Below are 25879 nucleotides of genomic sequence, written 5' to 3' on the forward strand. Positions count from 1 at the left end.
TAAAAGTTAAACCAAAGCAACATGATAATATGGTAGAGTGGATTGTTAAAGACTATGAAATCTGTCTCCCACATATATAAGTGAGACATCTAAATAACATTACCAGCTGTATGAAGACCCTAAGTTCTAAACTCCTACAGGACAATAGGGTTGCTTACAACTGGTTGGTTAAGATAACATAAACCAATAGAACTGGAACTATATTATCAAAGCAAACCACATTATGAAATATGTGGCAACCTTCTAGGCAATTAACAAAAGAAAATTATTTTGTTAATACCAATGAACCAACAATGAGCCTCACAAAGATGTGTATCAGCTTACGTCTCTTCTTACTACCTTTTTGAAGGTTAGGAAGACAGGTGGATGTGCTAAGACAATGTTATAATGTTAGGTGTGTAAGAGTTGATCGTTTAGCTGCAAGTGTCAGCAGAAACGTACAGCCTAGGGCACGGAAATAACATCCGACCATTCTATAATATAAAAGAAAGTTGATAGGGTGGGTGGTCCAGGAGCACTGTCTTCGGACTATAAAAGCTGATTGGTTAATAAGACCAATTGGTTTATATGGGGACTATATAGATTAATGCTCTAGGTGGTATCCAAATAGTTCTGTTACTAAACACATCAATCTCTAAAGAGTATTAACCATGTTAACCAAATAATGGTAAATGTTAAAACTATCTAAACATAATTTGTGACCTTAAGGACTTCCAATAGTTAAATTCATACAGCCGTTAGTAGTATCAGCAGATGCCATTAGTTATTCTATTATTCAGAAGATCCTTTAGACCAACCTGTTCTTGAATATCATGTGATTACACAGTCAAAATTTGTACTCAATTACAGGTTGCTAAGTTACAGCAATAGTTAAACCAAAATAAATTAATTGGTCAAATCCTTGCCTATAATATAAAATGATGTCTAATCACCGTACTTTGGTAGATTGAACTAAGAGGAATCCTTTTGCAATACAGCTGAATTAAGAGTATATCTCCTTATTTGAGTGCTAATACAAATATAAATAGGCAAAAAACTTATCGTTCTTCTTTGTGTAAAATTGCTCGTTGGGTAACCAGGAAAACCTTGAGGACCATGTTCAGGAATTTGGTCCAAGAGCTTGGCCTGAAGGGGTCTGGAATAAAAACTATATTTCTTTAAACTGAAGAAACTACGGAGTTATTAAATACTTGTAAGGAGTCTGAATTATAATGTACCCAAATCTTTAATATCTTTTGGTTTTGAGAGATCATTTTAAAAGACAATCACAGTAGACGAAGATTACTGGCCAAATGTAATGCGGCAGCATCCCCGGTCCTTTTAGATAATCCATGTAATGTGAGATAGAACAAAACAGAGCTTGACTAAGAGAAAAAGAAATTAAAGCAACACAGTCTCAACCTTTTTTATGAATAAAATACCAGAGATAGGGAGTAAGCAAAGGTGTATTATGCTCCATTAATTTATATTAAACGTAATGTGATGTTCAAGAAAGTAATCAGAGCAAATTCCCCGAAACTGAACTTTATGGACAACCATGTGAGTAATGTATGTACGTCCAAGTCATTTCCATATATGGTAAATTATTTACAAGTGAACATGTTGTCAGTGGTATACATGTCATAGGTTACAAGATCATCTATGACCTTCACTTTCTTTGGCTCCCAATCTTTAATTTTTTCGGGAGTTGCTTTAATAAGTGTTCTTCTGCTGAAGTAGACAAAAAGCTCCATTTCTTCAGCGACTGCATAACATGAATATAATAAATAAGATTAAAAGTGGTCAAATGTTGGTATACTATCATTAAGATTGGTAAACATCTTGCTGGTATAGTTGCTTTCAGTGTGCGCATACTTGGTATAAATGGTGATGTTTGTACTACTAAAAACTTAGGATCTAATAAATATAAAAATATTTCAATATGAAAATATTTTTAAAATTTTTTACTGTCTTTTGCAGGTTTTTGAACCTTCCTCTTCAGCATGAAGATAGCAGGATTTAAAGAGTGTCCAAGATATGAGGACTCCACTTTAGTTTCATTTGATGAAGAACCAGCCTTTTTAGCTCGTTGATCCCAAGAGGATGAATCATTTTATCAAAGCATCACCCTAATGCCTCTCGAGGAGTCGGCTACCTTTCTCTGGGCCTCTCGTGTTCCATAGCAAACAGGTCCAGTAAAACCTAAGTGAGAAGTAGGGTGTCACCCAAATCCTGAGGTATATAAATAGTAGGTAACCTTTAATATAAGGTCCCATATTAAATAGGTCAGCTTTATGAGAAGTCATAATACCAGGTATTTTATCTAACACACCCAAATATATATAGTAGTATATGGAAAAAAAAAAACTCAAACATAAAAACCAAATACCTACGAAAAGAAGGCGTGGTCAAAGTGCCTTCACTCTGCATAATTAGTGCCGACATAAGTCACATGTGATCTGTTTCAGACTACTAAGTTCCTTTTCTTTTTATTACGTTGTCCTTTCTTCTGATTAAAAGAGAACATTTTAATTTAGTTGAACTCTCAGAATTGACTCTGCCATTTTGAATCAAAAATTGCAACAATTAAAAGTAATTAAACAGGGAGATTGAAGGGCTGGATGTACCTAAAGTATAGGATCAGTTTCCTTATTCCTTAGGAACTTCTAGAGTCATTCCATTATTGGTACATGATACTACACATGACTAACGCTGTACAAATTTCAGGATACTCCGTATATGTTGACCAACGTGGAACAAGGTGTAGAGAGATGCAAATGGCCTAAGTCTTCTCAACCTCCTTCAATAATAGCTTACCAAGTTAAAGAGGAAGAACATCTCCAAGAATTGAATGAGAGAGAACTGCAAAAGCAGTTGATAGAAAAGTCAGTATTAGCTACATTTGTCCTAAATCACTTTGGGTCGGCAGAGATGCACTGAGCATGAGAGTGCAGATTTGACAAAAACTTTGCAGACACTAGAAGTACAGTTGAGAAAGAAAACCAAATTATTGGAAGGTCGCTATGGCACTAGTACTCTTGTAATAAGCGTTGTTGTAGATAATGTTTGGTACCAGCGATATCAAAAATTCAAATATAGTTATAACATGAAATTAAGCGAATAGTTACAAAACTTGAGGAACAGCTCCAAGGAGTTAAAGTCACTTCGAAACAAGCCAACCAAGTCAGTAAAAAATTTTATTAGTGCAAGTTGATCGGTTTTAATAGGGTCGCGGAGGACCAAGGTTGACCAGTCTCATCTTACTGAAGTAGGAGAATTAATTTAAGATAATAGATAGGGTATACATCACTTGTATGATTGCGTGGCGCCATGTTTTACAAACAATTACTGCGAGAGAAAAGAGTTGATAGATCGGGAACTACATAGTGAAGAATGGAGACTTAAATAAGAAGCTAAGGTGAAGATTTGTATCAACTGATTTGCTGATAGTATCATTGTAGGCAGTAATACATAAAAAAGAAGAGAAAACTTATCTGAAGTCAAACCAAACTTAATGAGGTTTATTATTATTATCCACTGACGAGTATGACCCTCTTATAATAATCTATTAGACATCAATGAAACTTCTTGATTACACTTCGGAGGTAAACAGCTGAACACACATCACCCGAACTGTCACAAGAGAAACACACCCATTAAACTGCCAAACCACACATCAACCCAGACTGTCTAGAGAAGCCAAGGCCATTATGGATGGAAGTTAATGTTTTAAACATTAATTATTGTTCTAAAATAAAAGGGCAATGATGATAATGAGATAAAGAGTCAAAGTCAACCATTACTAAATCCTAAAAATTAAATGGCTTGACATTTAATGTCGTCATTCCCATAAACTTGTCTAATGCTGCCGTTGGTTGTGATATCTAAATGAAAGTAATTAACAATTATAATAATTATTTTGTAAACAATTAATAATTTTATGGTAAATATAGTATTCTTTTTATAAATATATTTACTTTAGCATAGAAGTAACGTGGCACAGCATCATTAGTCCAAGGTTGACAATAATAGCTAGTATTCTTTCTGTTTTATATACCAACTGTGTCTGTCATCCACTGAATAGATACTATGAATAGAATTTATAACTAGCAACTATAAAACTTAATAACTAGAAACTGTACAGGGAATTAATAAAACCAGGACAGTAACAAAAAAAAACTAGTTAATGACTTAATAACTAGAACAGTAAGACTTAAAAACTAGCAAATTAATTATTTAATGACTTAATAAACCAGTAAAATAACATTTAATAACTTGATTATTAAATGGTACTTAACGATTAATAACCAAATCAATAAGACTTAAACTAAAGATCAACAATTTAATAAACTGTATAATGAGACTGACAATTTTAATAACTTAGTGAGTTAACAGTTAATAACATTACAATTACCACTTAATAACTAAAGTATTTAAAGATTACTTCAAGTCTCGGCTCTGAGTGTAACCAATCATTAATAAATTTCGTATAATAATAAAATAAATAATAACAGTATTATTATATAATAATAATACTATAATGATTATAGATAATAATGATTAGTATTACTGTGGGTTTGAAGCAAATCCGAAATAAATTCTCTATGTAATTTGATGCATTTATTTGATAAACAGTATCATGAATCTATAAAGAAAATAACATATGATGATTTAAAGAGAACAATAAGGGATCTACTTGTTATCAAGTGATATGATTTTTGTTGAACGACGTTGACATTAAAAAATTTTTGCATTGGATCTTACACAGGATTCAATCCTATTCATAATTTTAATATTATAATATAATATAATAACTGCCTCACTATATCAACCATCAATATCATAACAGGCTGTCTCTTGCCTTAGGAGCATCAGCACTACAAATATGAAGAGAAAACACCTTATTTATTGTATTAATATTACTTAAGTAAAGATGATGAATGACTATGGATCAGGAGCAAAGAGTAATGTTGTAAGACGTTTGGAATCTCTGTGAACTTATTCTTGGAAATTCAAATATCTAAAAAAAGATTCCATGTACTTCATGTAAAGGATTAATGAATATACATGTACTTCATGTAAAGATACATTTAGTACATGTAAAGATACATGTACTACATGTTGATAACAAGTCTTAGAATTTTGTTTATAAAAAAAGTCTCTTTGTACTACATTTAACATGTAGAATTACTTGTTGAAAATATTTGTCATGTTAATGTATTCTCTCTCTTGAGCATTTGTAGACGATTATTCTAAAACACAAATTAAAATAGACATAATTATTAAAACAATTACCTAATATACTGCCATATTCCGTTGATAATGTCCACTTTAGTACTTGTATGGATACATAATATCTTTGCCTAACTTACCACTTAACTGTATTGAGGAGGCTAAACAATATATTAATGATACAATAATGCTTCCTATGATAATACCTGATAATTTAATGTTAAAATGATTGTACTTTTGCCGCTATCTTCTCCTGGTCTGGTACTAGGTAACAGTATATTAATTATAAATTATTCATAGTCTAAATTACTGTAAATCATCTACATCATCAGGAGTTAGATCCTCTATGCCATTCCATCAAATGGTTATCGGGACCATAAGCCTCTTGTGTCAAGTTCAATAACAACATCTCGAAAAAAGAAGAAAATTTTAATTTGAGAACATATCACGCGTTTTTGACCCAGCTATAAAAATAGTTATCCAAACGTGTATTAGATAAAATGATGTTCATAATTACTTCATTAATAGTCTTCCTTCATACTTTAAGTTCCATTCTCACCCACTGACGATGTCTCAGGATCCTTAATAAAACAATTATGACATCATATGACAGCATATGATGTCCACATACCTGGCTGGTTTCCCAGGTTGTAAAAACTATGCGATATTAAAAAATCTTAGTTCCTTTTTTCCTGTGTACAAAAACGTAAGTCATGTGATCATCATGTGACTCATTACTTTCATTTGATGGGTGTCTCTTGAGAGTTTCTGTATCTCTAATCTTTTTCTCATTAATAGTTGCATCAAGTCTACGTTCAAATGCTAATAAGGTTCCATGTAAGCTCGAGACTCAGGGACAAGATCACGGACCTAGAAGACAATGAAAATCATTTATTTAATTAAATTCTCTACATTTTGTGGTAAAATCTTGTCCCCAAAAAACGACGTTTCTTTCTGTAATAATTAGAAACAGTATATTGAAAACTCCACCACTTGATTAACCAACATACACTTTCCAGATTGATGGGGTTTTATTTTAGTACCTTCTGCAAGTCGTTTCATTCTCAGAGGATCACGTGATGAAGGGTGTGAGACTGTCCCCATGCGAACCCAGGCAGAAGGGGTTGCATGGCCATACCCCAGATCGATTAGACATCATCTAGAATATGTAATGATATAATTAATATATTAGTATACTTTATTGTACCCTCATTCCAGGTCTATTAGGCATATATGAGGAGGAGGAGGCATTTGATAACCGCTTGGCGGTAAATAATGGATTGGTCTGCTGGTAGCAATCTTCTTACTTAGCAAAAAGATAACGGAGTTTTATATTTGGGTCGGTTTACATTTCTATATAAATTGTAGTACGTTTACGTTCATGTTGTATAACTTTTACCCACGTGCTTTTATTACTTCCGTTAATGAACAGCGTCATTTATTACGATTCCTATCCTAATGCAGTAGCTTCGAACTGGCTTCCTTTAACCCGAGAAAAAGGGCAGTCAGACTGTTATTCGTAGTAAAACGTTCTGCACTCGATATGGGTTACTGAGGGTGATCACTTGGCCTGCACGAACTCTAGTTGCTGTCATCAAATTTCTTATAAATCGGTGTATTGCAGTCATATTATATCCAATTTCGATTAATAGCGTGCAATTCTAAAGTCATAAATTGTATATATTATTTGATATGTGTATCCTGTTTACAGATGGATTGTACAGATACTTGAGGTTAGAATACAACGCATTTTAAAACTGGAATACAGCTCTAAGACTAAGAAAAACCATTAGTTATCTCTTCCCATAAACACCTGCAGGGACTGCTGGTAATATTAGAGCAGACTATGTATTACAATACTTTGTTGTTTTCATAGATAATAATGATCCCCCCAACCCACCCATTTCTAACGAGAGAACAGGAGCTCTGCTCAGTTTTCTCATGGATCAATTCGTCATCGACACAATCAACCCCAACGGAGTCAGTCCATTGTTCCCCCTCATTTAGAAAGGTAAGTCCCTCATTCTCCTATAATATTAACAATAATTACATTTTTATATAGTGGTTACGAGACACATCTATTTCATTCTTCCCTCATACAAGACCTCATCAAACTAGTCAACCAGACAATGATAATGATCAGGAGGACAACCCTTGTTTGTAACAATTAGAATTTAAAATGGTTGAGTAGTTTTTGATGTGAGATTTTGTGTTCAGAGTTAGAAATAAACATGTTACATAACATACCTTTGAACGAATATATACCATTGTAGGATGAAAGAAAAGATGAACCCAATCAGAAATATTACAATTACTTCATGATATTTCTACTATGGAGAAGGAGGAACGGTAGGCGACAATAACTAACATATATTCAATATGATTCGGTTATTAGGGTAATGATGACATGTAGCGGACTATGTTTAGATGATCAGGTGCTATGGAGAGTTATGCTGTCCTCAGTGTTGTGTATGACAGGAATTATAAACCAGAAGTCTGTTTTTCTTCCCTGGTTCTTTGAATCAAACTATATTATTGTATACACAATATTCCCTTTGTATAAACATTCATAAAGGGAATGTTCTTGTTTTTTAGACTCAGTACAGATTCTTTGGAACACATTATTGAAGCAGGCCCATCTAAGGATCATCGTCGCCTCTCGACAGCTGTAGCCCCACCCCTGTGTGTCCGGTTCTCTTCCTCCGCCAGGTGATTACTATTATCGAAGAAGATGAAGAACCTCACTGTCCTCTCCAAAAGGAGATCAGTCAGACATTACTTCTGCTACAAAAATTAACAAATTCTGAAGAGCTAAAAACAGAGTTGAGGGAAACTACCAGATGTACAGTCACGACCTTCACACGTGGATTTTGCACCCCACCCACTTCCTATGAGTCTCTTCCCATGGATCGCTTACCAGATTAATTTCATCAAGAATAGAGCAGCTGCCCAAAAACAGTCTTCACAGGTGAACCACATGTGGTTTGTTTATTACCATAGGCAACAATAACACAACCTGTTGGTTACTATTGAACTTTAGGAATACTTGCATTGTGCGTGTCTATATGTACCATACCTATATATAGAGTGTGTTTAATAATAAAAAATGTTTGTAACTTTATATGTCTTCAATAATTAATTCTATAGAACAAACAAGACACAATTTATTAAGACTCACCAACAACTAAAATGTGATGGATGCACTGGGTAAGAAGTTAAAATTAGGCTATTGTTTCAACATCTATGAATATTCATTATCTATTGTTTTTAAATAGAATGTACAATTACCCTGATCAGGCCACCCTTTACTAATCCCGCCCCTCCTCCTGAAGCCACACCCCTAGATCCAGCAAATGAGGATTTATGATAGTCTGCTGACCCTATTCCGGTAGTACTCTAACCTGGAAAAGAAACCACACCCACCTATGAACTTCCACTATGATGCAAATATATTATCCTGTGAAACCTATGTCTAAACAAGAACGCACATCACCAATGGCAACAAGTGAGACTCCACCCCACCCCGTGTTCCAATTAAGAGGACTATTATTTGTGGTTCAACAACAGATAGTGGAGATAATAGTCCTAGCGCTGAAAGGAGACTTCCATCGAAGGCACTCGCATCATGGTGGAGATGGGGAGATCATCGAAGACGTCATCGCAGACGACATCATCATTGTCGACATTGTGATGACTACTCTCCTGATAGTTAAGTTTGTAAGTATATCAGCTGTATATGTATAAAATATGTTGTTTAGATGCTCTCATCATCGACCACGATCTCGTGAACGACATCATCGTCTCACAGACATCGTTCAAATAGTGATGAGTCCCGTGAGAGCACCCAACGGTACCCACGAGGATATCATGAATCATCTGGCTACGAGTCACACCCACATGAAACAATAATATAATTAAACCATATATATATCCACTTGTAAAATATATTTGTAGGAGTTAGAATCACCAGTACCTCCTCGTCGGTGTAAACAAACGTACTAACAGTGATGCTAGCTCTACAGGAACACCTTCAGTCCCGCCCACACCTAAGGAAGGTAGGCGTGGTTTCCTTGGATTCTTCACAAAGGTAAAAAATATACTTTTTGTCATATTAATAATTAATTATTATTATTAATTTTTTTGTAGAAGAGTACAAGTTTTAACAAGTCTAGAGTCCACTAAATCAGTAAGTTATCTAATACTGGTTTGTTGCTATGGTAAACATGTGCCCCTTTACGGAGAGGTGGAAAAACGAAAGCGTACAAAGTTATAAAATGTAATTATATTTAGATTAATTGATATTTCGCATATATTCTATGCATTCCTTTAAGGATCATCATTATTATTATATTTTGTATTAAAACATGTTGTTTGTTGTTTGTTTGTTATTAATTCAACAATAAACCAGTGGACATTGTAGAATACTCCACCCACTAATTAACACACCCCTTATTGGATATGCTGAGCTTGTTCATAACCTAATTAGCTCCTTTCTGCTCAGAATATGGTTCAGAGTGTTCACTCTCTTCTTTTGGTTCAAACACACTAATTTGATCTGGTAAAGGTTTCTTGGGCCCATTTTACCCGTGGGATCATGGGGTAAATAATCTTACCTTGATCCCCAGAACACCTGTAACAATTAATAATAATCATTACATAACTAAGTCCTTTTATACCTGTCTTAAGTGAACATGTGTTACAGCACTATCTATATAACACGTGTTGGATTACCAGCATGTATCATTAGCCCATCAACAAACTTCATACTCTTAGCACGTTGGCCTCTTAGTTTACCAGATACTATGACAACACAAACCTTTAGCACCACTCTCCATATAAACCTTAGCACACCATACATGCTCTATGTTGTGTGTGGGGGTGGGGAAGGGAAGCATATTAGAGTGGTCAAAATTATTAATGGTATTAACCTTCTAACAGCTAGACCTCCGATAAGTTTATATCTCAGAGACTCGCATTGTGCTATAGCAAAAAAAAGACCACGAGCTGCTACTTTCTCTGCAGATAACTATTTAATGAAAGGGGCACACCACATTGTAAAGTATCCACATTGTAAAGTATCGATACTTACTTCAACAGTGCCTTCAGGAAATTAAATCTCTTGAACAACAGCTGTGAGCTCACGAATTCTTCTCCCTTTTTCTCCGAGAACATTTTGAGTACGTGTTGCCAAGATGATTTATCTCAGTACGAGTGGGGAGTACTCGTACTTCCACTCCACTATAACCATCCTCACTAGCTCACGTGATAAGAAGCATTAAGTTCAGCTTAAAGACACCATCTGCTACAAACTACAAAACAATAAAAATTGCATTAAATAAATTAATATTTTTATTATACTATTAATTGACATAAAAATATATACATTTATTACTATATACAATCATTAATAATATTTTTACATTTCATATAATTGAGGATTAATGGAGATCTTACCTTTCTCTCTTACTGAGGGTCAGTGTCATGTTGACCACGAGGGATGAAGAAAATGAGCATGTGCGAAAATTATTCAAACACCACGCCCATTTTCAATTAAGTGGGTGTGGCTGAGTACCTGGGGAGAGGAGTTTTGTTCAAGTTCGTCCAAAAGAGCGGTAGTAGTCAGTCCTTAGCAACTGATAGGACCGCCATTTTATGGAGCTAGAGTCTTACTATCTTTGAAAGACATTGCTGCTAAAAAGAGTATTCTTCAATGAAACAAAAAAAACTATAACTTCATTTCTGATATGAACCAAATTAACATAATCATTTCATTAATAAACCATTAATAAATTATTCATTTATCTGAACAAATTCACATATCCAAACAGAGACCAAATTTATTTAGTCCCAAGCTGTTCAGATAACTGAGGATGTACTGTATCTTTAATTGTACTCTATTACATCAATTGATGCAGCTACTATAGTTCCAGCAGATGATCCAACATAACACCCAACTAGTCCTCCTACAGTCACGCCCATTTTAGGTACATTGTTAACCAACGACAACACCAATAACAGTACCCAATAACTGCACCGAGTAACAGTTTATATGTGGGTTCATTATAATATAAACTGGTTTCTTGCCATCTCTTTTTGTTCTCACGACAAGTAACTTGCCAGGTATCACATGGACTCCCACCTGATAATAGTAGTTTTTTTCGTCTGATGGCTTCAGATCAAAATTTTGCCAAGGGTCTGCATAGTGTGTTGTATCTCTTTTCTTGGAGTTGAAAAGCCAGGAATAACACCATCTGCTACAAACTACAAAACAATAAAAATTCCATTAAATAAATTCATTATACTATTAATTAACATAAAAATTTATATACATTTATTACTATATACAATCATTAATAATATTTTACATGTCATATAAGTGAGGATTATTGGAGATCTTACCTTTCTCTTCTTACTGAGGGTTGTCATGTTGACCACGAGGGATAAAGAAAATGAGCATGTGCGAAATTATTCGAACACCACGCCCATTTTAAATTAAGTAGGTGTGGCTGAGTACCTGGGGAGAGAAGAGAAATGAGTTTGTTCAAGTTCGTCCAAGAAGCGGTAGTAGTCAGTCCTTAGCGACTGATAGGACGCCATTTTATGGAGCTAGAGTCCCAGACGAAGTGAAGGTCATGCTTAAAGCATTGAAATCAGTCAATCCAGCAACTGTCAAGAAAATATTAAATGTAAATCATTGACATTACATTGTACAATACAATGCACGTATCTATATATAGTGGTAGTTCAAGGTTTAGAAGACATACTTTGGAAACTGATGCATTACTTTCTGTTGATCCTGACAAACTCCATGAAGAGATGTGTCGTATTGTGTATTGTGGTTTGTTAGTAATATTGAAGTTAGCATTGAAACAGAAAACATTAAACAAGAGGTATAATATATAATATAATATAGTTATTGTTATCTTTTATTAATTATTAGATGTTGAAAGAGGATTTGTCCCAATTAAAGTAGGCTACTTTGTTAATTATCATCATTAATTATTTTTATAGAATGTCTCCTGAATTAATTACTGATATTAATAGTATTGTGTTGGAAAAAGGTGTGTGTTGTCCCTGTTATTAATAACTTTAATTATTTAGTAATAATAGACGACCAAGGTTGGCGGAATCATTTATGGAACATGGCAGTCCGACTACCACATTTAGACTCACTTAAATGGAGAGTGGATGTTACTATATCTAACAGGTAGGATTGTCTGACCTTAACATTTTTTCATTCTCATCTTCTCTTGTATTTTAGTTACATTAAATCGAGTCCTTAGAACCATCTATTTTATTAGAAATGACTCTGGTCTAATGGCTCTGTGAAAACATTTGAGGTAAACTCCAATTTTTGGCTTTTCCCATACTTATAACAGACTCATTCCTATACCATATCAGACTCTTCCTATATCAAATGCAAACACATTCTATACATGAAACATTTACCCATAATCAAGTTAGACTCATTCCTACTTACCATATCAGACTCATTCCTATATCATATGCAAACACATTCCTATACCTCAAACATTTACCCATAATCAAGTTAGACTCATTGCTATACCATTTTAAACACTTCCTATACAATGTTAGACTTAGTCCAATACTGACATTTCTATTTATAGGTATCAGTTGCTAAATTTCATGAGTTAAGGTACAATGTAGCTTATGTTTTGAAAGAATGGAGGACTTAGAAAAAAGAAAATTTTGAAGGGACTAAGTATTACGACAATATAATAAATGTGTTTATTAAAAAAATAATAATAAATAAATTTCTCTATAAGAGATAATTAAAATATTAATGAAGTCGAATTGATGGCACTGGAAGTAATTCTCTTAACAACAATAGTCGTTCTCTAAGTGACGTCCACTGTAAAAATTTAATTTTATTTTGAGGTGATGTTGCGTACAGCGTTAACAAACCACCACACCCATGCAGGTCCATCAGGACAAGACTCTGGGCAGGGCTCAATTGGAGGGGGTGGACTACAGACCTTTTGCATTACAATTAACTATATTAATGAGATAAAACCCCTGCTCATTATGTAGGTAATTATAACTTACTCTACTAAAGAATGGCAATGCTTGTAACCAACGTCTACTGATCATAAACCTCATCCTGGAGAGATCTCAATGAGGCTACAATAAAAAAATAATATAGTAATTATAAATTAACATAATGAATATTAATACCATACCAATGGCTTCATCTCCTTGTACTGGTTCATCTGTTATAAAGCGTATCCTAGCAACAGCATAACCATCCATTGATGTCCGTTCAAGTACTTTGGAACCGCTTCTCACCAAACTGTGGTGACTAGGCTCCGCCCATCTGGAGTATGCTCTAATGAGCTTATAAAAAGTACACTGCCATAATCACTGTAGTCAGACCTGTGAAATATCACATGACCTGTCACATTATCTCAATAGCAAGTCACATGACTTACCCCTAAATCATTACTTGGCAAGCACATACCAAAACGTCTGCTGTTACTTTCAATACATCGTCGTATCATTAGACGATAACGAGGTTCATAAATATGCAGAGGAGAAGGGCATTCCAGGAAGTGCTAATGAGCAAATAATATTGGCAGTTCTTCATCTTCAGATAACCCAATTCTAATGAAATAACTTGACATAATCTGCTAATTTATCAAAGTATATTATTTATAATATGACATCATTGTCTATTTCGTAGATCGTGTTTCTATTTACAAGTCACAAGTAACACAGACTTTGATTATATAATATAATATAACACATTCTAAACACGCCTTGATTTACGTCAAGTAACACAGACTTTGATGATATAAATATAATATAACACTTATTAACACACCTTGATTTACGTAACATATCAGCTTCAATATAAGCTTTCTTTTCCAAATACATTTCAGAAAAGAATGTCTGAAATTAAATGGTCCCATGTCTTATCAATAGACATTTTTTCCAGATGATTGTGTGTGTTGCGCAAACATCTATAAAAATATAGTAACATAATTAACTATTAATTTCAGGGACTTACTTCTCCAAGGGGTGAACGACAAACAGGACAAAAAGGGAGTGGTCAAAAAGACGAGCTAAACATGACTGACAGAAGGTATGCCACAAGGGACAGTAACAGGATTAAAGAGTAAACTAATTAAAAAGGAAGGAAACCAATTAATGTAAGAAGCCACACATATATTGTCACACACAGACAACTGACATGGTGTGTGCATGACCAATTAGTAAACATTGTTTGAGGGATATTAGTGAACCCTGTACACACATGTGTGCTTTAACAAATACATCTGTCCATTTAAGGTGTAGTATCTGTCCATTCAAGTTAATCTTTTATCTATCATGCTTACCATGTACATAGAACACACTCTAAATCACTGATGTCCATTTGAGAGGCATTAATTATAACTTCTTCTTTTTTTCTAACACAATATTCTGATAATGTGCTAATCTTTTCGATAGCAATTGAAACAATTGATAAAACATATGTTGATAATTCTCTGGCAATTTATATGACTTGACAATATCATCTAATACCTAAACAAGACAAAATGAGACTGCTCCTATCATTATTATCACTAATTACCTCACACAGGAGTCGATACACAGATTGTTCACCTCCTCCGAGATGAAGAGAAGGAGGAATGCAGACGGCTGCTTCATTATGTTGTCCTAATTTGGTTAATACCATAGCACGACGATAAGACCCCTAGTATATAGATAACAATAAACTTCGCCACAACATTCATTACAAAGTAGTTCTTAAGGAAGTCTAGTCATGCTTGGAGGTTAGCTCCACCTAATGTTATTATAGTACCTTAGGCCAAAGTGGACGGAGACAACAACACTGATTTGCATCTTCTAAAGCAGCTGGGATATTACCTATGGCTAAATATGCTCGGGAGCGATTACTCAGAACACGATGATCAGATATACCTGAGTAAAATATATTATAATGGACATCTCAATAATCAATAGATGCATGGTTTTACAACAATGGATGCATGAATTATCATGATGGATGCATAGTTCAATAATGGATGGATATATACGTACCTGTTTCAAAAGCTTTGTTGTAATGCTCAATAGCTGTTATAAAACTATTGCCCTGAGCAAATTTATTACCCAATTCACGATGCGTACAACATTCTAACATATTAGGACAACACTTTTGACACAAACCTGCAACAAGAGAGTTGGTTTACGTGACGTCGAGAACCAAGAGGAATCTTTGGATGAGGTTCTTGACAGCGAGGACAAATAAATTGTTTCTTGCCCATTTTGTTCTGATGTTTTTCTCCAGACAAAGCTGGCAGAGTGAATGACCACATGGAAGACATGTTGGATGATTCATAAAACCTTCACAAGCTGAACAATCAAGTAAACGATATTGTTTCTGTGATAGTGGTAGTAACCTGTCGAGTTCTTCTTTCATTGAAGAGATAAGTTTGCGACTGGAAGCACTGCATTTTGCCACAGCCAATATTTTATGTAGTAAACTTACTCCTTTGTTCCTCAAGTACTCGCATGGTTTGCTTGAATTCGTTGGAACATAAAGTCCAGATGACGCCTGCTCCGTAGACTCCATTTGACAGCAATGACTTGCCTTGCGAACTAATTTATAATTATTGAAGTGGCTTCTTTTAAGAGTTGTCTTTTAAGTGCTTCTTCTGTCAAACATTATCCGTTCATATTCAGTATATCCTAGTATACTTAATTTGCTTATATACGGTGATGCGCAGGAATATCCTAAATTTGCAGGTTGTGGGTGGGGCTCATTTATAGAGTTTCACACAGAAGAACAATGGATACTGAAGACAAAGATAAAAATGTGTAAGTTTCTTCTCACGTTAAGTCACCATCACTCTCTCGTCCTCTCCTTCCCACCGTCACAGACAATGTGAGTGAAATTGCTTCAGGATGGAAGCTAGTTCAGCCCCGCCCAGTTTATCAATGTCAACATCACAAAGCCAAAAGTAAGAAAAAAACACAGCAAATTGACATCAAACACACCCTCAAAAACTCATCTTCATAAAACATTACATGAATACACCAGTACAATGGAGGAAGACTGACTGAACAATATGATTATATCTATGAGGGCGGGCTAAGTTCAAGAGTAGGAGGAGCAGAAACCACCCCTCTACCACCTAAAAACCACACCCATTTTCTTCAACATCCACCTCGAGTCACTTTGATTCCAGTTATTATCATCGTTCTGAGAGATTATCAGAACAAGCACATCAAGAGTTAACTCATTTAGCTCAACGACAGCTCAAACCAGATCTTGCTTATGAGCAAATGATTATAGAGCAGCAACTTCGCTCATTGATCTTAATAAATTATCGAAAATTAAAGTGTCTAGATTATCACAGCCGAAACCACCTAACCACACCACCAAAAATACCAGTTCAGTCTATTATTAAACCTCCTAGTGGGCATGGTCGTCATGTGACTCATTCAACCCACAAACGAAAAGGCAGATTAAAGCCATTTGATTGGTCAGTCATTAGTAATTATCAACCTCCAGCTTTCAAACGAGAAGATTATCATACTTCTTCAGAACCTGCTTTGAAAACTAGTTTTTCTCAGTCCATTTATTACAGTCATCATCTGTTGTATTTTCATATAAAAAATGATTTTTACTACCAAAATTAAAGCAAATAGATAAATTAATATATCGTAATTATGACTTAAAGTTTGGGCCACCTTTCTGATAATTGCCACTATTTCAGCACCACTGAAATCAAATCCAGGATTCTTTTAAAAAGTATATTTATTAATTAGTATTTGCTCCACCCACTCTTACCTCTCGTTGAACCTTTCCAACGTAAGTTTTTTTTTCCATTTTGTCAAATGTCATTGGATCACAAGTGTACTTGTCTTCAAGTAATGATGACCAACAGTTGGATGCTTCTCGTCCTGACTTGACTAAAATGATTCTTATCATCTCATTATCTTCTATAATGATAAAAATCATATTTATTACTATGTTTTGTACTGGTTTGGGAATGATACTATGATCTGCATACCTAATGTCCAAACACTGTCATCAGGCAATATATTTTCCTGCTAACCTACCCTATTATAAATATGAATCACATGACAGTCACATGAATTAAAATCTAGGTACCTTGATGATCTCATTTCCATGTACACAGAGTACCATATTATGAGGCTCAATAGTACATATTACATCATTACCAACTGTACCTTCTGGTACATTAACTTCAATAATAATCTCCTCTATTGTCTGACTCCACCAGCCCCACGTAGTATAACAACATTCTAGACCAGATTTCTCATCGAAATGCGACGACATGATTCTTACTATACGACAAACCAATTGCAATGTCTTCTAATGAATATTCTAGAAGACACACCTCTACACGTGTAAGATTTGAGCCATTTATTTATTAAGGTATAGACTTTTCTATTGTTTTCAATAGATTCTATAGTTTCTCTGAATAGAAAAATAGTCAATATTATCACTAGCAGCTGTGATGAACTCCAAATGATGTCATTATTATATCATGTTATTGGTTGTACTCTATGGAGATTGTGATTGATTGATCTCTCTCGCATTGCCAGCCCCTCCCTCTTTCGGGAAGTATCATAAGTCCATGCCAAGTTCTAATAGTTAATACAACTATTAATAATTCTGTTTATTAGTGAAGTAAATATTATAGCCACAACATGAATTAACTGAGACCCAAATGGCCAAAACTCAAACAGGATCATGTGAGACAAACACGGTCTCAAAGCAGTCATTAAAGTTACATTAGTACAGGCCAAAGTTCATGCAAAAAACAGTGTTTGCTTAAGAATTATTTTTGAGAGTGTAAGGTGTGGCTATTGGTTTTGCAATTTGGTTATAGAAGGTGTCCATGACGATATTTATTGCTAACATTTCAAAATAATTTATTTTACAATGCCAAATCAAAAGTGTTAATGGAAGACATATCTGTTTTTCATTATAAGTGATAATATCCTCTCTGAGATCAAGGAATTTTCCTAAAGTATAAACTCTTGTTCCAATCTTTATTCACTTAGTAAAAATTGCTTAATCTTCTCTTTGTACAACAGCAACTCTATTCCCAATGGGTTAATTAAAATATGAATGTTCCTTTCCATGTTTGGCCAAAATGGGTACATTTACAGGATCATGTGGAGTAAACATGTGTCCCACAACATCCATTAGTTACTTGACATTTTTAAAGTGAATTCTTTTAAAGAGTTAGCTCATCATGTGATCTAACATAAACATCTAATTAACTGTGTGGGCTTAAAAGATTTAACTCACTGCTCATGAGGTTTTGTTTCTTTCTTTGTGGTGCCTATAAAATCAAATAGTAATAAAATAATTATAATTATTAGTGTTTTTCTAGTTTGCTTAAGTTGGACTAGTTTTATTCTTGGCCGTTAAAAGTATGCTATAGTAGTCATATTCATAGTTACCATTAATGAGATTCATAAGCGTACACAGTGCCGCCCCACAGAGCATGAAGACAAAATCTGCAGTACATATAAAAGGAAATGAAAACCACCTTGGATAGGTTGTGTTGTGGGCCAGCGTTCTGCACATGCATCAGACCTCTGAGATGGTTACCAGCATACTCTACGGAGTATCCGAAGGCCGACTAGGATAGGGCTGGTAGTCTCCCTTTTAAACGAGAAGAGGCTGGTGTATTTGTGGTTCCCGGTTCCTGAATGCGACATTCCCTAAGAGCTGGAATCCCGTACGGCTGGTTTTAAGTTAGGGCGATGCTCAGCCAGGATTACCTCGCGAAGACGAGGGTTACCAAGCCAGGTGGCGGTCCCAGCTAGCAATAGCAGGGAATCCTGGAGCCTAAGTGGAAGCCTGAGTGGGTGAGCGAGTAGGAATCGTTTGGGCAACACAACATGTTTTTTTTGTTTTAATATTTTTTTTATAAATCTATTAATTTTACTGGTAATTTGGGCAACACAACATCTTTTCTTTAATTTTTATAAATCTTAAATTACTGGGAAAAAAACTGGCCAATCTGTCATATATATACAAAATATTCAGTTAGTATTACAAATATAAACTAACAAAGGCAATTACATAAAATATTATCAGTATAAATTTTTCATAACTTTTTAATTGCTTTAATAGATAATTATGTTGAAATCCTTATATTGAGAATCTAACAAAAAATTAAAGACATGATACCTCATCTTCAAATGAGGGTTACCAGACCAAAGTGGTGGTCCCATCTAGCAATAACAGGGAATCCTGGATACTAAGTGGATGCCCCAGTGAGTGAGTCAGGGAGGATTGTATGGGCAACACAACATGTTTTGAATGTGTATTTGTCCCGATATTCCCTCCCCTTACAGGGAACGTCTGGTTTCAAGACTGTGATTAGAGTCTTATATAATATATCAGAAAATGAAGAAATTTGTTCATTTTTTTCTACTTGCTTATATAATCTGATATGATGTACATAGATTTGTTACCTCTGTTAAAAATTGTAAACTCTCATGTTAGATATCTACAGCCATTTGAAGACCACAATGTTCAATATTGTCAACCAGAATAAGCTGTTGATCAAGGACTAAAGTCTGAGTTAGTGTGTAACAACTGTATGTCTACACCACGCATCTACAACCATTGTATTGTTTGATGTGGTCAACCAGAAGAAACTGTTGATCAAGACCTATACTCCTTGGAACTCAGCTGTGTTGATCACATCACAACATTTTAATGTTAATTTTCATGACAATACAAGTAACAATCCTCAAAGCTATAGATTTATATATTATAGTCAATGAAGTGGACTGTCCTAATGATATCAATGTGTATACATATACGTATTTAGTATGAACATAAATAAATTATGAAATTATATAAGAACTTATAAAAATATATCAATTTTGGGTACAAATGTTAACGAAGATTAGCCAACAAAGGGTTAAATATTTGTTGTATTTGGTCTCAGGAATAAACTTCATCCTGTCTTCAGCAATTTCTCTGAATAGAAGGTGTTGAATATTATCAGTGGCAGCTGTGATGAGCTCCAAATGACCATGTCATTATTATATCATGTTATTAAATGTACTCTATCTAGATCACGACTGATATCTTGTCTTTCTCGATTTTATATCACATCATGGTCACTTACAAAATCTGCTTTGATAAATCCTTATTATTTCAATAAGGCTATTGTTACTACAATACCTCGTGTAGAGGGAAGAAGGGTTGATCCCACGTTATTAAGTATGATGGCAGCTATGGGTGTGGTCATGTGCTCATTTAGAGGTTATCGTAATCATTATTATTAATAATCATTAATTAAAATTAATTAAATAGATAACAAAAGGGACTTACTACTTGCTGCTAAATATAATGACATTAAAATGATAAAAAGGTATTTATGATTATTAATTAATTAATATATAATTATTACAATGATTACAGGAGCCTGACCAAAGGAGTGGGACATTAATATTCGTCATCCTTTAGGATGGACTGCATTACATACAGCTGTTATTAATAATAATATGAGGTAATTAAGGAGGTGTGGTCTGTTACATTATCATCATGTAGTCTTTCTTAGTGCTGTAAAACTTTTAGTATCATCAGGAGCAGATGTCAATGTTCAAGATGACTTTTCTTCTGCAAGACGAATTGCTCGACAGTTTCAGACCACACCCTCTCAAGGCAAATATAGTTACAATCATAATATGGTTGAATAAATATTTAACCCTTTAGTGATTGCATTACGAGATGATGAATTTTGTTCCTTTATTAATCACAACACAAGTTATTCAGGGTTTACCCTTTACATTATGCTATAATTACTGATAATGAAACTTTAATTCAATATCTGTTAGATAATGGTATGATATATACATGTGTCATATGACAGTCATGTGACTTTGCTACATAGGAGCTGATCCTACTATAGAAGATAATGCAGGTCGTACTCCTATTAATTATTGTACTAATGAGTCAATTAGAGCTAAGTTGAAATATTATTCAAATCAAGTAAATTTTTTATCCTATTATAATTTTTTATCAGTATTTTATTTTATTTTAGATTAAAGAACAAAAATTAAGAGAAAAATTAAGGAGCGTTGCAAATTTCCTCTTGAAGACAAACTTCGTCAACATCTTGTTGGACAAGAAGGACCTATTACTGCTGTTGCAGCAGGTATGAGTCTCAGAACATGAGAATCAGTCTTATAAGTTGCATGAGCCCATTCATCTTTATAGCTATACGTAGACGTGAAATGGGTTGGGGAGACAATGAACATCCGCTAGTATTTTTATTTTTAGGATCCTCTGGAATTGGTGAGCTATTAAACCAGTCCAACTGGTTAGACTAGTTTCATAAACCAGTTAAACAAACCTGTTATCATATTTATAGGGAAGACTGAACTAGCAAAGCAAGTAGCTAATTACCTTCACAAAGAAAATCCTAAAGTAATTATAATTGTTATATTAACACATATATTATATTATGGTATATAGGGGTTTATAAGACTTGATATGTCAGAATATCAGGAGAAACATGAATATAAAATTATACTTGTATTTCTAAACTATACAATACTGTTCATTAGGTTGCTAAATTAATAGGAGCTCCCCCAGGTTATATTGGGTATGAACAAGGGGGTCAGCTGACGTCTCGTCTCAAAGAGTGTCCTACAGCTGTTGTATTATTTGATGAAGTTGATAAAGCACATCCTGATGTTTTAACAGTGTTATTACAATTATTTGATGAGTAAGTAAGTATGTATAGGTATCCTTCACATTGTAGCCACACCCCCATAGGGTCGACTCACTGATGGTCACGGTAAAACTATATATTGTAAAGATGCTATCTTTGTAATGACATCAAATTTGGCAAGTACTGAAATAGCAGAACATGCACTGAGACAAGGAAAGAAGCATCACTAGCTGTGTCTACTTATAAAAATAAACAAGGTACTACTTAATATATGAATAAATGGACAAACAGATAGCTGAATGGATGATAGATAGCCGAATGGATGGATAGATAAATGGAAGACTCATTCTTTATATCAGAACCTGAAAAGGAAGTTATTGCAATATCACGAGAAATTAAAGAAGACATTGTAGAACCAATTTTAAAGGTGTGGATTGTTAAAGACCTTAACAATGTCAAAGTATATCTCTCTTTCTCTCTCTCTCTCTCTCAGCGTCACTTTCATCGAGATGAGTTCCTAGGTAGAATTAATGATATAGTATATTTCCTGCCTTTTCCCGCTCTGAACTGAACACAACTGGTTGAACAAGAATTGATAACCTGGCAATGCAGAGTTAGTTATACTACACAATGAACAGTTTTAATTAGTGGGTGTGGTCACACAGGCTGCTGATCGTCATTCCATTAAACTGTCATGGGACAAAAGAAGTACTAGACATATTAGCTGATGGTTACAATGTAAAATATGGTGCTCGATCAATACATCACGAGGTAAGATGTGGGTTATTATTGTTACTTTTAGCTCCACCCACTGTAGGTTGAACGAGAGGTGGTGAATAGACTAGCATTGGCCTATGAACAACAAAAGATAACTCGAGGTAGTCAGGTTCATTTAATTGTTAAAACTAGTGAAGACAAAGGAAGTATTATTGGACTCAAAGTATCGTCAGGTACTCTAATGGGTGGAGTTACTTCAACAATTATGTGATTCATGTTACTATTTTTAGTAACAGCAGAGTCAATCTATATATTCTAACAATAGAACATGTTACTATTTTGCTTGTGCCACTGTTGTTCTATTATTAGAATGTGATGTATTTAGATTGTATCATAAATTTGACCTGCTCTATAGATCATGTTACTATATTTAGTAATGATGACATCATTAAAAGTAGTTTATAAAATAATTGAAACATGCAGTATTGGCCATTAATACTAATGTTACTATATTTAGAACTAGGATGTGGGTGCTGTGATTGAAACTCTGGTTGAGTAGATGAACGTCTGAGTCGAAGTCATGACCACACCCCCAGTTGTAAAAGGTGGAATCATTCCCTGTGACCATGGATGACCCACTGAACGTAAAGAACTTGGTAATGGAGTTAATTGAGGAAGGGCGGGGTTCCGATAAGCTACATGATAAGGATGTGAGATAAGGAAATTGAAAGATGAAGGAAAGTTTGTGCTAGATGTCCACTGGCATAGATGCTAGTTGACGTTGTTGTTGTAATAATGCATATATTGTAATAATTGAGTAGGTGACAAAGAAGGTTGACTATTGCTAGAAGTTAATGGGAGGGGTGTGGTTTTGTTGGTTAGGTGGTAGGGGACTGTGCTATACTTAGTGATGGATCAGGTGTAACAGCTCGACGTTGTGGGACTTGATACAAATGAGAGAGGAGGGGAGGTAAATAAGGAGGAACCAAAGAGGAGGTCATTGGTGAGCTTGTTGTGGTAACTGAAGTTGATGTGATAAGCGATTAAGTGTAGCTTGAGCTAATGGATTCAAGGGTTGGCATGGTAACTATTGGAGATGAATATGAAGATGTCAACTGTGGCTGAGTTGGTTCTACTGATGTAGTTGATCTATAACATTTGATGGCTCAACAATAGAGGTTGTATTAGGTAGAGGTAACTCCGTATTACTAGGAAGAGGAGAAGAGGATGAGGAAAGAGGCTTGGAAGAGTCCAACAGAAGTAGGAATTGGACTGTCATGAGAAATAGTAGGATTTCCATACGTGGTATACTGATTGATAATGATGTCATCTCCTTCATTGTCAACATCAATTTCTTCCTCATTAGAATTAATGACAGGTTTCTCCTCTTCACTCTCAGTACCAGAATCAAATTCCTCAACATCTGATGTATAGTCATCTGGTAGCTTGGGAATCTGCCCTACATTCTCTCCAGAACTCATTCCCAGTCATGGTATCAGAACCAGTCAAACTAGCACTCCTATTACCTTCAATAGTCTCATTAAGTTCTCTCGGCTCAGGAGTTCCCTCTCGGCTACTTGAGGAAGAACTAGATGTTGATGACCACTGTTTTATCAGTTTCACTCTCACTAGAACTATCACTATCTGACTCAGAGCTCTGTGGAGTTCTAGCTCTTTGAGGTTCTTTATCATTAGATAACCACACCCCATCAATATCGGAATCACTCTCGACTTTATCCTCAGGTCTTTGTTGTAATCTTCTTTGTTCTTCAAGTGGTTTTGCCCATGCCCTCACCACTAGAAGTGGAGTCATTTTAAATCGTTTCTTACGTACTGGAGCAACATGTTTATACCAATTGAAAAGAAATTCCCTTTCTCAATTGGAATAGTATTTTGAGAACGGTACGTGTCGAGATAGGATCAACAAATCCATGGCTTTCTTCCTTGTGACACGCCCCTTTTGCATCTTCAATTGTGACTCCACCCACTGGGATGTTTGTCCTTTTATGCGTTTACGTTGTCTGGAAGTTGAGTCTTTGATGGGTAATTTCCTATAATTAATCATATTAATGAAGTGAGAAGGAAGAGAACTCACTGAGTTCTCTTTGCTATCTTGTTATCTTCATTTTTCATCTTTAACTTCATCATCAACATCAATTTTCATCTTCCTCACCTTCTGTACCTATGTGTATTAATTAAAGAGTATAACCCTGTCATTATGTGACAATAATTAATACCAGTTTGTAGTCTCATTAGTTGCATTAACAGAGGGGACCAATGGAGAGCCTCAGGATCTAATGGAATACGTATCACCTTCCCACTTGATATCTTATTCAGGACACACCCATTTAATATCATGAATAGTCATTAATTACCTTTTCAATGTGAGTAGTCAATAATGTATTGTGTCTCGTACAATTACCACTTTACCATCTTGAGTTAATTTTTACCATATCCAACATTTGAAAGTTGAGGCTATATCATGTGGGTCCATCCCTGTGTTATTACTGATTTCACGAATACTTATCTTGCTGTCTTAATAAAGGGGGTGGAGCTAAATATGACACTATATCAGTCTTACCTCTACAGTGATAGAGATATTCTATTATGGTGCTCTTCCAGTAACTATGGTAACTGATACGACCTAAGTCTGATAGAGGTTTTTCAGGAGAACCAGGTTGGTTTTTCCACTCGTGATAAAAGATAACTAAAATCAATAAGAACCGACCAAATCCTTGTCTCTGGTATTAGAGCATTGTTCATAATACATGATACATTGTATTTTTGTTGACAAGATTTCTCTTTTGAGAAATACCCCACAAAATGACAACCTTTTACATCATTTTTTGTTTAAAAAACATAAACAGGAAAGGTTCAACATCGTAGTACAAGGTTTTATGGTCAGAAATAGTTTGGCTAAAAGACACAAGTTTTGACAATAAATTTTGCCGACTTGTCCATCAACCTCAAATATCGACAGGTCACCCTTTACGATAAATCTCGTTAGCAGGTGGGTGGAACCAAGTACACTTTGCTCTATGTCCTTTTCAGTAAACTACGACTCTTCACATATTGAAGACAAAAACTCACAAATAAACAGTTTTTGGAGAGTAGCATATTCTTGAGGGTAGGGTGAAGAATACCAGGTATCAATTTCATACTTACCAAACTCTATTTTACTTGGAGGGCGTGTGTTAGCATCATACTGGTTAAGTGGTATTAAAGAACTCGACATTGCCTGTATGCTC

General features: G+C 34.8%; 1 protein-coding gene and 4 pseudogenes across 1 annotated transcript; 1 reads left to right on the plus strand and 4 right to left on the minus strand.

Moving 5' to 3' along the window:
- Positions 1-9689: 9689 nt before the first annotated feature.
- LOC121392066 lies at positions 9690-11655 on the minus strand (annotated as a pseudogene).
- A 1673-nt stretch (positions 11656-13328) lies between these two features.
- Positions 13329-14880, minus strand: LOC121392067 (LON peptidase N-terminal domain and RING finger protein 3-like). Its single transcript, XM_041523454.1, is given in 5 exon segments — positions 13329-13353; positions 13519-13784; positions 14257-14321; positions 14324-14352; positions 14804-14880. Coding segments are annotated over 5 exon segments (462 nt in total).
- Positions 14881-16903: 2023 nt separating this feature from the next.
- On the minus strand, positions 16904-17539 carry LOC121392068 (annotated as a pseudogene).
- A 3306-nt stretch (positions 17540-20845) lies between these two features.
- Positions 20846-22902, plus strand: LOC121392069 (annotated as a pseudogene).
- A 1317-nt stretch (positions 22903-24219) lies between these two features.
- Positions 24220-25866, minus strand: LOC121392070 (annotated as a pseudogene).
- Positions 25867-25879: the final 13 nt, after the last annotated feature.

The sequence above is a fragment of the Gigantopelta aegis genome, unplaced genomic scaffold (assembly GCF_016097555.1).
Source record: "Gigantopelta aegis isolate Gae_Host unplaced genomic scaffold, Gae_host_genome ctg3357_pilon_pilon, whole genome shotgun sequence".
Taxonomy (NCBI): Eukaryota; Metazoa; Mollusca; class Gastropoda; order Neomphalida; family Peltospiridae; genus Gigantopelta; species Gigantopelta aegis.